This window comes from Microtus oregoni, unplaced genomic scaffold (assembly GCF_018167655.1).
Source record: "Microtus oregoni isolate MIOR12 unplaced genomic scaffold, Mior012 000001F_ref0000356, whole genome shotgun sequence".
In the NCBI taxonomy this organism is placed as follows: Eukaryota; Metazoa; Chordata; class Mammalia; order Rodentia; family Cricetidae; genus Microtus; species Microtus oregoni.
The window spans coordinates 51,325,469-51,341,116 of NW_024543060.1; the positions used below are offsets into that span (position 1 = coordinate 51,325,469).

Sequence of the window (15,648 nt, forward strand, 5' to 3'; positions counted from 1 at the left end):
CCCATCTGAATTCTTGTCATCAAACTGTCATCAGCTCTTTGACAACATCCATTAAAATAACAAGATTCGCGGAAAGGCAGGGGTGGAGGGAAAAATCTTTACAAAGCACGTGATGCGGAGAAAATGAAAACCTACCTCAGTGACAAATAAGCTCTGTGCCTCCTCCTCTGCATTCACGGGAACCGTGGAGCGCATGTACCGCCCCTGCCGCCTCAGGATGGCTGTCTGTGAACAGAACACAGGAAGAGCTGAAGATGGAGGGTCGGGCTAACAGTGCAGCCGAGGGGCCTGCCTGTGAAGACGGAGAACTGGGCTAACAGTGCAGCCGAGGGCCCTCCCTGCCTGTGAAGACAGAGAGCCAGGTCTACAGTGCAGCCGAGGGCCCTGCAATAGGACCAGAGCATACAAAGTACCTCCAGTTTCCCCCAGCAGGTGAGGACAGCGGCCTCCTGAGGTCACTGGCAACAGCTCCAGGTGAGATTCTGAAGTTCCAGTACCCAGACTAGGTAGCAGTGCAGGCTAATCAATCACTCATTATTAAATGACTGTACAGACCAGGAAGAAAGCCACCCCTTGCCTCTGAAGATTAGAGCTACCCTTGCTTCAGGAGATTCCAGTCGTACATTTTTATTTTATTAGCACCGACTTACACACTGACTAAAAGTCAGGGATTTCATTCTGCCATCTCCATACGTACACACCACATACTGTGACTGTGCCCACAAACGCACCCGTTACCCTTTTCTGGTCTTTCCTCCAGCCAGTCTCTCTTTCGTCTGGATTCTTAAAAAACCAACCACGCAAACAACAAAACACCTCTAGATTCTACATGACAGGAAATGTGTGATATTTGCCTTCCGAGTCTGCCCTACCCCACTGCTGTGAAAACACACACCTCTGTTCTCCACGCTGGATAAGTCCCCACTACGAACAGCTACGGTGAGCAGTGCTGCAGCAGACAGATGTGAGGAGTCTCCACACTATACCGACTCCAATCGGACTGTCCAGATAGACCTGTGCGTAGCTCTACTTCTACATTTCTGAGGAACCTCCACTCTGACTTCCACAGTGGCTGGTCTAATTCACAGTCCCGCCAACAATGTATATGGGTCCATTTCTCTCCAAATTATTGATTTTATCATTCTATTTATTTATTATTTCTTTTATTCTATGTGCACAAGTGTTTTGCCTATATTGGATGTATGTGCACCGTATGCATGCCCGGTGCCCACAGAGGTCAGAAGAGGGTATCAGATTTCCTAAAACTCAAGCTACAGATGTCTGTGAGCCTCCGCATGGGTGCTGGGAACTGAACCTGCGTCCTATGCAAGAGCAGCAAGTGCTCTTAACCACTGAGTCACCTCTCCTGCCCCCATTTTTTCCTCAATGATAGCTGCTCTTACTGGGGGGTAAGATGAAATCTTAACCTAATTTCTGTTTGTATTTGCCCAATAAATAGCTTAAACATTTTTTTCATGTATTTACTGGCTATGTTTCCTTCTTCATTTGAGAGCTCCTGAATTCATTTGTCTACTTATCGTTTGGTTTATTTTGTGGGTTTAAATTTTGTTTCAGTTCTTTAATATGGATACTAATCTTGAAAGAAGAAGGAGCAACTGTCAAAGACTTTCTCCACACTGTGGGGTGGGTGGCTCATCGCTCTGGTAACGGCTTCTTTTGCTGTGTAGCTTCTTGCAATCCCATCTGTCCACTATTGTTATTTTCTGGACTGCCACAGCTTCAGACTTCCAGGTCTTCCCTGGGCTGCTTTCTCTAGCTGTTGCCGCTTCTCTGATATTTCCTCTCAGCAGGCCAATCTTCCAGAGCCATCTTGAAGCCAGTATTTAGAGGGTGGTTTCCTCACTATATAAAGAAAGGGATGCATCTCTTGTCCTCCACCCAAGTTCTGTGCGGTGAATTATTTATCTACTCTGCCCCTGGGGAACTCTTACGACCCGGGTCTTGGTTTCTTAGTGAATATTTCAAACAAATGGTGACCTTCACTGTAAAACTGTTTTCAAGGAATGCTAGAGACACACGTGATCATAAACATGGGAATGCCACGGCATACGTGATCATAAATATGGGAATGCTAGAGACATGTGTGATCATAAACATGGAAATGCTAGGGACATACATGATCATAAACATGGGAAAGAGGTGCAAACTGCTACAGAAGGCCTCAACACAAGACCTGCACAAAACCACACCTGTCAGGACTCTAGCACGGAGGGAGGGATGGGCTCACAGTTCCATAGCTGAAGAGCCATGGACTATTGTGAGATGTCATTCTGTAAGCTATGAATATGTGTTGTTCTCATTGGTTGGTAAATAAAGGTGCTTTGGCCTATGACAAGGTAGGATAGAGCCAGGTGGGAAATCCAAGCAGAAATTCAGGAGAAGAAGGGTAGAGTCTGGGAGATGCCCTCCAGCTAGCCAAACTGGTAATGTCATACTCACATGGCAATACTTAGATTAAAAGAAGTGTTAATTTAAATGCAACAGCTAGCTAGCAATTAGCCTGAGTCATCGGCCAAGCATTTATAAGCAATATTAAACCTCTGAGTGGTTATTCGGGAACTGGTGGATAGGAAAGAAACCTCCAATTACAATTGACAGAGAGGCTGCCGGAGACAGCAGGCTGGTCAGTTTTCTTTAGGAGTGTAGGTCCATGTTCAATGAATGGTCCCATGTCCATGAAGATACAGGAAGCACAAACTGGACTCAAAGTGAACTCGGTGGGTTACATGGCCAGCAAGTTCCTGGGCTCCAGGGTGGTTTGTTACTGAACAGAAAAATCAAACATGGTGGTAAGGGAGCAGGAGCGGCCGAGCAGCAAAGCACAGTGCTGAAGAAGGCTGACTCACAGGATGGAGCAAGCCTGAGAGACACTCTGCAACCTGGTTTCCTTTGACTCAGCTGGTGCCCCAAAGAGGTCACGTGACTAGATAAAAAGTGGGTGTCCGCTGAATCCCAAGGGCAAACTGTGGTGTCTTCCCTTCATGAAAAATATTCTAACAATCATTTAAGAGCTCAACATAAATATTTACCTATCTAGCCAAACCTTGTCTGGGTCCTGGCCTTCCTCCAGATGAATCCAATGGCTAAAGATACAATATTTAATAAGAAATATCTGCTACTCTCATGAAACACATACAAGAGAAGGAAATATGCCTTAGAGTACTCCATCCAGAAGAGCATTCGGAGAGGGGCACTGAATTCCAGGATGACATGGAAGAAAACAGCGGGGCTCCAAATCCAACAGAATAGAACATCAAACAAAGGTGTATCGGTCTTTACGCTGAAATGGTGAAGGATGGGTTCGAGTTGTATCAAGAACGGGCAAGAGAGACACCTAAAGATAAGACCAAAACAAAATGAATGAGATCACCTATGTTTTAAAAAACAGGGCTGGACTGGGAATGGAGACCAGTTGGTTGAGCGCTTGCCTCACTTGGGCAAAGCCCTGGGTTTGAGTGAACTAAGCCTGAGAGCCCATCATGCTTGGAGCCCCAGTCCTTGGAAAATAGAGGTGGGGGAACCAAAGGTTCAGGGTCATCCTCAGAAGTATAGCGAGTTCCAGACCAGCCTGGGATGCATGCACATGAGATCATGGGTGGGTGGGTGGGTAGGTGAGTGGGTGGGTGGATGGATGGAAGGATGGATGGATGGATGGATATATAGACAGACAGACAGTCTAGGACTAAGTATATTTTCTCTGTCAAATACTGCCTTTGACCTTCAACTGACTTTCAACTAAACCTACCACTTTAATCAATCAGGGGATAAATCAGGTCACAGAAAGAGCAGGACCTGTGTAGTAGGCTGGAATCCTTCAGGTCAGATCCCCTGAGGGTCTAGCGGACTTGTCATGAATGTAGAAGTCGCCACTAATGCCACCAACTATCGTCTTCATGACCTTCACTCTAAGCCCAGTCTCGACAATTCACTTCTTTATAATACGCTTTCCATTTTTTCCATTTTGACTTTCTTACACGGAAAAGACACAAAGCCAACAAAAATATTTAGATTGACTATTTTTTTAATAGAAATTCCAACGTACTTTAATAAAATACTATCTTTGCTTATCTTGTGGAGTCAGCAAATGCATATCAGTTCCCTTGAGTCTGGTCACATTGATCAAATATCTGGTCTATGAGCCTGAAGAGTTGATGCTTGACCCTATCATTCAGTAACTTTAAAACAATGTCCCTGAGACCTGTTTTGGCAGCTGGCACATTATCCAGCATTCTCCTGCAGGCACATGCCTTTTCCTCTACTAGATTCTGAGTTCCTTTAAGGCCAAGTGCCATCTCCCCTGCTTGTATCTCTGCGATGAATACCTGATAAAGGTTTCAGGAATGAAGAAAACAGTCAATGGGGACAGAAAAGGGAACTGCCAATCACCACCCATTACTGCATATAAGGTTTTCCTATGAAGACGAACGCTCTCCGATCCATTATATAAATCGACAAGGGACGTCTAAGCACAAGCTAATGTTCTATTTTAACATCTCTATAGATTTTGTGTATTAAACATTACTTTCAGACCATTGTCTTCTCTATGCCAAACCAATTAACATTAAATTTCTATAGTTTCATTTATCGGACTTATAAAACAGTTCAAGTCAATCTCCTAAGAGCTACTCAGTGAGTAACAGAGCCCTTCTAAAGAATGAACTAAGTTTCTCTCTAACACTGTATATGGGCTTCTACCACACAGCACGGGCTGGCCTGGAATTCACAACACGCCGCAGGGTGGCCCTAGCTCATGGCCTTCCTGCTGCTGAGCCCAAAGGCATGTGCAGCCATGACGATTCCTGTCCCTTATAACCACTTTTGATAAAGGATGGGTCTTTATCCAATTTCCAAACACGAACATCAAAAAAACGGTAAATAACAACCCCAGTGTTTGTTTTCTTCTCAATGAATCTCCTGCTTGCTTTACGACATGGCGTAAATTACCTCATCTTTCCTGTTTATTTCCCTCATCCACAGCAATGGGGACAATACGACTCTTTCTCTCTGTAGAGGTTAAAGGGAGGCCAACTCGATGCAACTTCGAAGTTTCCACTAATTTAAGGTAGTTTATAAGGTGTCCTAATACAAATGCTCCACTCTTTGAATGTTTAAATTACAGCATCACTCAGTGATCTTGAAGGACTGGGTCTAGGACCTCCCATATCTATAAAACCCAGAGATACCAGAGTCCCTTATCTTAGGTGGGCATCTGAATAGAGCCTGGCTTACTCCCCTGTCTAACTCTCAGTTTCTCCCGGCCGCTACTCACACCTCCTTTGGTACCAGGCTGTATAAACAGCTGCTATGCTGCACCTCTTAGGGAACAGTCACACACAGTCTGCCCATGCTCTTTTCACCAAATATTTTCAGCTTGATGTCGTCTGAATCCACAGACAGGGAATCTGGGGAAATGGAGACCCAATTATATCTCTGTCCTACTAAGAAAGTGTTTAACAGGAAAGGGAACAGGAGACTTTCTCACACTGTGAGAGGTGGCTGGCATCTGAAGACTGAAGTATAGTTAAGCACTCCCCAATAACTAGCAAGATGGGAACCTCCAAGTTTAAAACACAACTTAGAAATCAAAACTTTCCATCTGCTGGTGTGGCTAAATACCGACAGCCTTTGACGCTGAGAAACCCCTGGTTTACTTTCTCCAGGGACAGACTAGCTTCTCATGAGGAATTCCAAGGAACCAGCGCAACAGTAGAAACTGAAGGAAGGAGAAATGTCCTCTGCCCCAAAGGCACTTTGAAGGAAGTGTGGACCCTGAAGAGCCCCAAGCCAAACTCTTCATTTTCTTGGAATGCAGTGGGACCAGGAGCCTTGTCACCAGACCCAGGACTGCCATCTCCCAGTAGGGTTTAAAATTCAAACATTCAAGTAGATTATTTTCACTTTAAGAACTTTTCTCTTGATTGAAATGACTCCCTCCAAACATTTTGATGGTCCCCAGCTAGCTATAAGGTCAGAGTAGGAAACTTCTGAGCTGTGTGGACCACCTGGGGAGAGGGGGGGGGGACACAGCAAGGCAGGCAACAGTTCCTTACCTGGCAACTCCCCCTGTCCTGGCTCTGCCCCAGGAAAGGCTGCAATCCTATCTACTGAGATTAAACTCTGTCCAGACCCCAAGGGGATGAGGGGATCTATCTTACACATGTGACCATAAACACTATCCACTACACTACCCCCCAACGACCTCTCTCCACCCTCTCCCCCACTCCCCACCCTCTCGCCCCAACACCCATAAGCTCAGGTTCCAAGGAGAAGAAATCTGAAGCCAACCATTTCATTAAACTTCCCACGGCAGAATCTGAGGAAGGACACTGGGAAGGGTTCTGAATAGAAGCCAGAAACCCAAGAGCTCTCGAGGGGAGGTTTGCCTCTCCTCCTCTGTGTAATCCTGGAGAAAGCCTGAACTTTCCACCATCCATAAACTGGCCTTCTAGGACCTCCAGGTTTCCTCTGCGGGAATTCTGAGTCCCACCCCTTCCCAACAGCTGAGTGCTGGCAACCAATCTATGAGAAACCCAAAGAGGGGGGAAATTTCAGTAAAAAGAGAAAAGGTGAACACCGCATGTGTTTTGACTTACAATGCCCAAGTTACTTTTCAGAACCAAACAAAAAGCGGGAAGACTCACTATATGGTTCAAAAAAATAAGAATTGCCGAAAGTATGGAGTCGGGTTTCATCTTTATTTTCTACTCCTCTCCGCTCCACACACGCTGGTTACTCACTTGAGGATGTCATAAACTATTCAAAAAATACTCCTAATTCCTGGGGAGGAAGTATGCATATCCACTGTGCATATAAATATCACATGTTATAAGATTTTAATTAGAAGCCTGAACAAAGGGCCCACCCTTCCCCCAGGGACCCCGAGAACAATGAACTGGAGAAGAGACCTCAGAGAAGTGGGTGGGCTCTAACCTAAGCCAGCTGCAGGGCTGGTGATGATCCAGAAGCAGAAAGCTGGGGGTAGCCTCACTCAGACAGAAAAACAGACGCCAAGGACAGACAGAAGAGGGCGTGTGGCTGCTCTCCCAGGAGAAGGGAGATGGGGCACTAGGCAGACAACCTTGGGTGGGGTCGTCTTGGCTCAGCCACTGGTGAGAAACAGTGGGTCCGAGAACTGCAGGCTTTTCTTCACTAGGGTCTCAAGGAACCTAGGCTAGCCTCAAACTCACTAGGTAGCCAAGAGGCTGCCCTTGAAGCTCCCTTCAGTCTGCACCTCCCAAGTGCTGGGATTATAGGCATGTGCTACCACGCCCCCAAAACGTGACCGTCTTTGAGAGCCGCCTCACAATCTGTTGCAGAACATGGCAGATTTATCACTATTTTGGCTTTATTTATTCATAGGATTATCCCTTGGGACCGCTGCAAATTTTAGGTATTTATCTGAGAAATCACGGCTCCATTTACACGGAAAAGGACAACTCCTGGTCGGTGAAAGCTACCTGAGGGAGTGGAGAGAAATGAACAGCACAAGGCACCGCCAGGCGACACAGAAGACACTGGGCTCTTGAAACTGGTGTCCCCCGGCCCAGCCCACCACCTTCCTCATATGAGAAGCCCGAGATGGGTTTTTTTTTTTGTTAATTATTAATATGTTCAGTCAGTCCAAAGGAATGCAGCATCCACATCAATGTTTTAAAGTTATCTCCAGTTTCAACTACAGTTTATTATCAGGAGGGCTCCCTACTCCCCTTCCCTCCCTCTCCAGGCCTGACCAGCTGTGCGGTGTATCGTGTGTCCGGAGAACTCTGTCACTTTGATGTCTCCTGGAAAGGCCACGTGGCTGGGTTGGTCTGTACATTAAATGTTTTTGGATCCGGGGCAACGTCAAAACCGCAGCAGGAGAGGATTCTGGGAGCGGTGCTGCAGCTGGCTGACTGCACACAGAAGCGATGGCGACTCTCCAAGGATCGGCAGAAGCATTTGTTCCAAAGCGCATGAGCTGCTCATGAATGACTCCAGCACCAAGCTACGCTGGAAACTCACATTCATGCAGGGCATTCCCACACCACACACCTCCGAGTTCCTGTCCCAGCCTTCCATGCACACACGTAGTCTGTTCACCTCTAACGACGCCATTCACAGAGAAGCGGTCCCTCCCCCACCCCACTGTTTAGCTCACCTGTAAGAGCCTGGAGAACGAATTCCATTTAGTGTAGGGAGAAATTTAATTTGAACTCCCAGAAAGGGGCTGGAGAGATGGTTAACAGCGCACACCGCTCTTTGCAGAGCTGGGGAGACCAATTCCTAGCACCCCCTGGCCAGCTGACAAAAGACTGCAACTCTAGCTCCAGGGAAGCCAACACTCTCTGACCCCCTCCGACAACGGCACACACATGCACACACCCCACACACACTCCTCCAGGGCTGGAAAGACGGCCCGGTGGTTACAACCCTCTTCCAGAAGGTTCACTTCAGTCACGTGCCTCACAATCGTCTATAACTCTAGCTCCTGGGGCTCCTAGGCTTCTAACCTCCACTGGCACCAGCACTCACACGCACCAACACACTTTGTCAATGATTTAAAAATAATTCTAGATAAACACGGAAAACTCCAAAACGATAGCCTTCGGAAGAACACCTTACAGCACACAAAGGATGACCCGACAAAGACAGAAGAAAAGTCCATTTCTCGTGATCTTCCTGGGTCTGCTGTCACCTGACAACAACTCTCTTAAGAATATGGGTTCTCTCTCCCCAGCCACTCTGCGACCCCCCACGTTTCCACCCTTGGGGCTCTCTGTCCCTGCAGCAGTGAGGTGATGGCGGCTTCCCCTCGCGGTTTGTTTTGTTTGATGATTCTGGATCAACTCCGGGGCCTCACACACACCAGGCCAGCGGATCTACACCCATGCCACAGTGCAGCCTGGGCTCCTGGTGCATCTCTGTCCTGCGCCTGTCCCGCCTCCTCCTCCTTCCTAGGAGCAGGTGCCTACCCAGCTTCTGTCTCCCACATTGGAGGTTAGCTGGTCCTTTCTCTTGGTCCTGACTTCTCGTTCTGTGTGGGCGTGAGAGAGTTCAGGCTGCCAGCACCTGGATACGCTAGTGGATGCTGAAATTTACATAACAGGATCTCATGGACTGTGACTTATGCGATGACAATGAACCTGCTTTAAACTCTGGCGTCTTACAAGTACCCACAATGCTTTCTTTTATCTCTTCTCGGTGTTCAGCAGTGTGAAATTGGGGCTTCTGCTCTGTGTGTATAGCCCTAAGCCCCAGACAAAGCCACCGAATTCCTCGCACAGGCTATGAGAATTCATTACGTACGTGTTCTCTTCAACCCAGCCAGAGGCCGACCTCCTGAGATGCCACCTAGTCCTTCACAGATCATTCCACAGTGGAAACTCATCACTCACTTTCTTATACTTGAATAGAATGAAAACTCTCACCTCCTAAAGGCCATTCTGAAATGTCAATTCAGAAACATTGTATATCAACGTTTCCAGGTAGGTCCAGTCCTAGACATGAACGTCTATCCCACCTTGGTCACATAAAATCACACTGAAGGACACCAAATTCCAGGTGACAAATTTTCAAGGAATTTACAAAAAGAACATTTTTAGTAAAAAGTCAAAAACGAAGTCCTGAGATTGCTTCATTGTGGGGGAAAACCTATTAAGGAAAAACAGTGCTGAAAAATATTTTCTTTTCCAAACGGTAGATGGGAAATGAGATCAGAGATTTCCAGGCCTTTGTAAGTCCTGGCGCTTGGCTTCCTCTCCAGGCCACTGGTTCGCAGATAATTATCGGTTGCGTGTGAGTGAAAAGAACCAGGGGGAAAGTAAAAATCAAGATGTTACTGACAGGGAAATGGAGTTACCACATTTCCCTATACAATCCTGAGGCCACGCGAAGGTTGTCCTGAATCTAAACACTTCCTAGAACTGGTGCTCCTTCATCATCTCCAGCTGCATCTTAAATTCTCCCGGTCAGGCGTGGACGATGCACCATGGGTCTCTCAAGACGGGGTTCTCCTGAGGTACGACACCTCATTCTGACTCTGCAAGCAGACCCACACCCATGTTTAGCTAGGAATCCTATAACCAAACACTCTTTTTAAAGAATGTGGTGTGCCTAGGTATGGCGATACACACCCATAAGCATCTCCCTTCCTTTCCCACCACAAGCAAACACTGTGATGTTTTGCTCATCCACGGACAGACATCCTTTTCCTGCAACTCGGGCAGCTTACAGAACATCTTGCACCGTCTTCTTTTGCATCGTGGCTCAGATCTTCAGATACGAACTCGGAAGTGGAGTAAACGCTCTCTCTACTTCCCCATACAAACATCATCCCTGGCTTATAGCAGACGCCTCGGTCTAACGTTCATGAAATAAATTATCTCCTGACTGTCTTTTAGGCTCCATGGCAATACAAAATTACACAGGCAGCGGTAACTCAGGGAACCAGCCAGGAGACACTTGAAGGTGAGACGCAGTGGACAGATGAAGATGGTTGCATATGTCACTTCCACCAGCACAAGGTCATGCCGTCTCCACAGAGTCCATGACTGGCAGGGACAGTACTTTCCACTGTGCAAACCCTGCCATCCTTCAAGCAATGAATCATTTTTATTGATACAAAACATTCTGATGAAAAAAGGTTATCACTCACAGCCTGTTAAAAATTTTCCCTCTGAGTTTGCTCGTTGGAAAGTCCAAGGTTATACCAACTACCAACTTAAAAAACACTATAAAATTTTAGGAACAGAAAGATCCATTAGCCACCAGAAAGTATACTCCTCTTAAGACCTGATTTAAATGGCTTAAAAAAAATGAAAGACAGGGTCTCATTCAGTGGCCCCAGCCGGCCTGAACTTGCCAGGCAGACGAGGCAGACCTTCAACTCACAGACACTTGCCTGCATCTCTGCCTCTCAAATCCTAGGACTTACCTATGCCCAACTTATCTATGTCTTTTTAACTTAAAAAATTCAACAAACTGAATCGCTGATCTGATAGGCATTTTCAACATATATCTATTCCCAGTGTTCAAATTATCAGGGATTAGAAGTCTGTGCAGACAAAGGGGACAGACAGCAGGCAGAACAGAAACACAAAAGAGTGGTATTGGACTGAGCCCTGCTCAGGCCCACAGCAGAGAGATGACATTAGGTCAGAAAGAGCAGCAGGTAGTGACAGACTATACAACATACTAAACATTTACATACACAGGACATAAAAGAATCAGGGAGAGGCCACAGTGGACTTAAGTAGTTTCAGAGGACATGAGATTTCAATTGGCTTCTAAAGGAACTCGAGAACCTGCGGGCCAGGAGAGCCACAAGTCCCAGACAGACAGACAGCACTGACCCCAAAGGACCAGGATGGGAGTCTTAACAAATATGTCCCATGACACTCCTGTCCCGTGACACTCTGCCCCGTGTCCCGTGTCTTATGACACTCCTGTCCCGTGTCCCGTGACACTCCTGTCCTGTCCTGTCCTGTGTCCAAGACACTCCTGTCCCGTGTCTCGTGACTCTCCTGTCCTGTCATATGTCCCATGACACTCCTGTCTTGTCCTGTGTCCAGTGACACTCCTGCCCCGTGTCCCGTGACACTCCTGTCTTGTCCTGTGTCCAGTGACACTCCTGCCCCGTGTCCCATGACACTCCTGTCTTGTCCTGTGTCCAGTGACACTCCTGCCCCGTGTCCCGTGACACTCCTGTCCCGTGTCCCGTGACACTCCTGTCCTGTCCTGTCCTGTCCCGTGTCCCGTGACACTCCTGTCCTGTCCTGTGTCCGAGACACTCCTGCCCTGTGTCCCGTGACACTCCTGTCCCGTGTCCCGTGACACTCCTGTCCTATCCCTGTGTCCCGTGACACTCTTTCTTGTCCCTGTGTCCCGTGACACTCCTGTCCTGTCCTGTCCTGTCCTGTATCCGAGACACTCCTGCCCCGTGTCCCGTGACACTCCTGTCCTGTCCTGTCCTGTGTCCGAGACACTCCTGCCCCGTGTCCCGAGACACTCCTGCCCCGTGTCCCGTGACACTCCTGTCCTGTCCTGTCCTGTGTCCGAGACACTCCTGCCCCGTGTCCCGTGACACTCCTGTCCCGTGACACTCCTGTCCTATTCCTGTGTCCCGTGACACTCTTTCTTGTCCCTGTGTCCCGTGACACTCCTGTCCTGTCCTGTGTCCCGTGACACTCCTGCCCCATGTCCCGTGACACTCCTGTCCTGTGTCCCGTGACACTCCTGTCCTGCCCTGTGTCCCGTGACACTCCTGTCCTGCCCTGTGTCCCGTGACACTCCTGTCTTGCCCTGTGTCCCGTGACACTCCTGCCCCGTGTCCCGTGACACTCATGTCCTGTCCTGTGTCCAGTGACACTCCTGTCCTGTCCTGTGTCCAGTGACACTCCTGTCCTGTCCTGTGTCCCGTGACACTCCTGCCCCGTGTCCCGTGACACTCCTGTCCTGTGTCCCGTGATACTCCTGTCCTGTGTCCCGTGACACTCATGTCCTGTCCCTTGCTGAGGAAGATCATCTCATTTGCTTTGTAACTACCTGACATGACTCTTGTTTTCTTTTTTTTTTTAAAAAAAAAATACATTTCATGTTTCTTAGCCTTTCATTTCAACAACTTCATCCTTGGGTAAGTACATCTACCCGATAGCCTTTTTTTCTATACACTCCATCGGGGGCTGGAGAGATGGCTCAGAGGTTAAGAGCATTGCCTGCTCTTCCAAAGGTCCTGAGTTCAATTCCCAGCAACCACATGGTGGCTCACAACCATCTGTAATAAGGTCTGGTGCCCTCTTCTGGCCTGCAGGCATACACACAGACAGAATATTGTATACATAATAAATAAATAAATATCTATACACTCCATTTTTCAGAGGCCACTTGGATGTCCCCAGATCTGAGGAACAGGGGCTAAATGTCGATCTATCACTTGGAAACATGCAAAGGCAGCACCACTGTGTATGCTTATACTTTAGAAATTATATCTGACATGCTTGGCAGACATCTAATACAAGTTCTATTACTTGAACAGTTCATTACTGATGCCCCCCCTCAGGCACTGTGCCTATGATCTTCCCCGTTTTCTAACCCCATCATCCCTTTTCTGTATGAGAAAAGATGCTCTGTTCTGATCGAATGTTTGCACTGCCTCTAGACACACAACACTCGATGCTCCTCGTCACCTAAGAAGACAGAATCAGGAGGACTGTGGCATTGCTAAATCATTAACTCACACTGCAATTAGACAGTTAATACCATCAGCGAGACAGATTAGCAAGAACGGATGTGTAAACAGTCTCTCAGATGACAAAGCCCGGTCTGTAGGAGAACAAATAGTGCCCGGAGTCAGCTGTGACCGTCACCACTGCCAGGACGCGGGCCAAAGCTGATATTCAAACTCCTTCAACTCTGGAACAAGTTTCCTGAAACAGAAACCAGGACTTCTTCATTCATTCTCGGCCAGAACAGGGATGCTGAGGCTCTGTGTCCCTTAGAACAACACAGCAATGGATGAATGGATTTCCTCTGAAGTTTTAATCATTTGCTTCTACAACTGCTGGAGTATCTGGGTTCTTTGTCCCTGGGGGAGACGAGGATGCTGAAATACTAAAGGAATTGTGTGTTGGGTGTTTTGCTTTCTTTCTTAATTAATTTTATTCCGTGCCTACGAATATAACTTTTCATTCTGGGTTTTATGACAAAACAACAAAATTATTCCTAAACATCAATAAAAACACACTCTCTACGCCCTAAGAAGCTTCAGATACACCATGGCTTCCCCAAGAACACTACAGGAAAAAACCTGTCAGCAAGGAGTCTAATTTGTAAATGACTGACTTTGCTTTTCATTTGGTGCCAATCCCCAGGCAAAGGACACAATTCTAGAGAGCCCTCCGGTGTACCCTTTAGCTTTGGGGTTTAGTGATGAAGGATGCTTCCAAAGCATGGTCTTTGGGGTCATGCTAGGATCCCACTCACTAGCAGAGAGTACTTTGGCTCTAAGCGAGAGTCACATCCAGCTGATGCAGGCATCTCTAGCAAGCTAGAAAGAAAAGACATCCATGGAAATTCTCACTGCTCGTCCAAACTGAAGTCTTTTCAGTTTGGTGTTGCAGGGGATCGTCAAGGGTTAGAACTGAGCAAGAGCTATTAATAGGAGAGCATCTTAAAGGGGAAAAGAACAAAACAGTGTGTACTACAGCTGTTATTCTGGAAAGTAAGATCAGGAAAAAGAAAAAAGAAAGATGTTTAAAAGATGTTCTTTTTCTTTATGTGTCTGTCTGTGAGTAGGCACATGCGTGGGGAAGTGCCCGTGGAGACAAGAAGAGGGTGCCAGATGCCCTGGAGCTGGAGCTACAACCAGCTGTGAGCCATCAAACATAGGTGCTGGGTGGGGGCTGAATTCAAATCCTCTACAAGAGTGACAAGCGAAACCAGGTATGGGGAATCCCAGCCCTCAGGAGGCAGAAGGAAGAGAATCTGAGTTAAGCCCAGTATGGTCTACAGAGACAAATGATCCAGAACAGCCACGACTACACAAGAGAGACCTGCCTGGAAAAAAACCAAACAAACAAACAAACAAAAACAAAACAAGGCCAGCACAGCAAAGAGCAGTAAGCACTCTTCATCACGGGGCCACTTGTCCAGCCCCCCAAGGGGAGGCTTTCCACACCAACTGGTTTAAGTTTTTCCAAGTACGTTAGAATCTACACGTAGTTCATTTTTCAGCTCCGTTCACAGAAGACCAGGTTTGGGCAGTAACAACATCACGTAGGATATCCAGCTCAAGGAAACTGAGGGAGAGGACAGGAAACTGTTGGGAAACATCCAGGAGAACAAAATAGGAACAAGAACCTCTGAACAGACCGCAGTGGCCTTGGGTCACTAGTAACCCTTGCTCCTCCGTAACCGCAACACTTCCTGTCTGTCACCTAGCTAGAGGCTAAAAGACATCAAGCAGCAGCCCAGAGGGCAGCTGAAGGCAGGAGCTTCCCTCTGAGGAATGGCAGGAGCTTCCCTCAGAGAAATGACACCTCCTTCCTGCTGTCCTGCTACCGAGACAGACTTCACAACACTGCTAACCACCACACAGCCCTTCTCTTTGGGGACCGGCAGTTCAGGGCGTGTCGCAGCAAGGTTCAAGCGTGTCATCCTACAGGATGGACAACAAGCCTCTTCTGCTCCCCAGAAGGTTCTAGAATACCTGGTTTAAGTAAGAGCAAACGAGGCTTGGGGTATATTCAGTGGTAGATCAGACCTTGCCTAGCATGCACAGGTCCTAGTTCTGTTCGAAAAAATGTGATTTAAAATCTAAAATAATCTTCTAAGACACAAGAACCACTTGTACCCTCTAAGTCAATCTAGGGTATACAGATACATACACACACCTATATGTAATTTATATTTATTTATAACGTGAAAAATTAATCTCACTAAAAATATGAAGTCTTAATAAGGTACACAATCATATCCATTTTCTCTTTAACAACGCCTTCCTCTTACACTAGGACTGAACACAAGACTTCACACATGCTAGGGGAGACGTGTACTATCCATCTCACGACATTGTCCAGGCTGGCTTTGAACTCACTCTGCGGCTTAGCCAGTCCTTGAATGTGGGATCCCCCTACTCTGCTCCCCAGATAG

The 15,648-nt window shown here is 47.2% G+C and overlaps 1 protein-coding gene across 31 annotated transcripts in view; it reads right to left on the reverse strand.

Annotated features, from left to right (window-relative positions):
• The window catches only part of Dock9 (dedicator of cytokinesis 9), a 250,834-nt gene that overhangs the window by 116,383 nt on the left and 118,803 nt on the right, over nucleotides 1-15,648 (reverse strand). For all 31 annotated transcript variants that reach the window (XM_041670162.1, XM_041670154.1, XM_041670102.1 and 28 more), the window contains exon 3: nucleotides 136-225. In XM_041670162.1, the coding sequence (XP_041526096.1) occupies nucleotides 136-225 (90 nt within the window). The remainder of the gene's footprint in view (nucleotides 1-135; nucleotides 226-15,648) is intronic.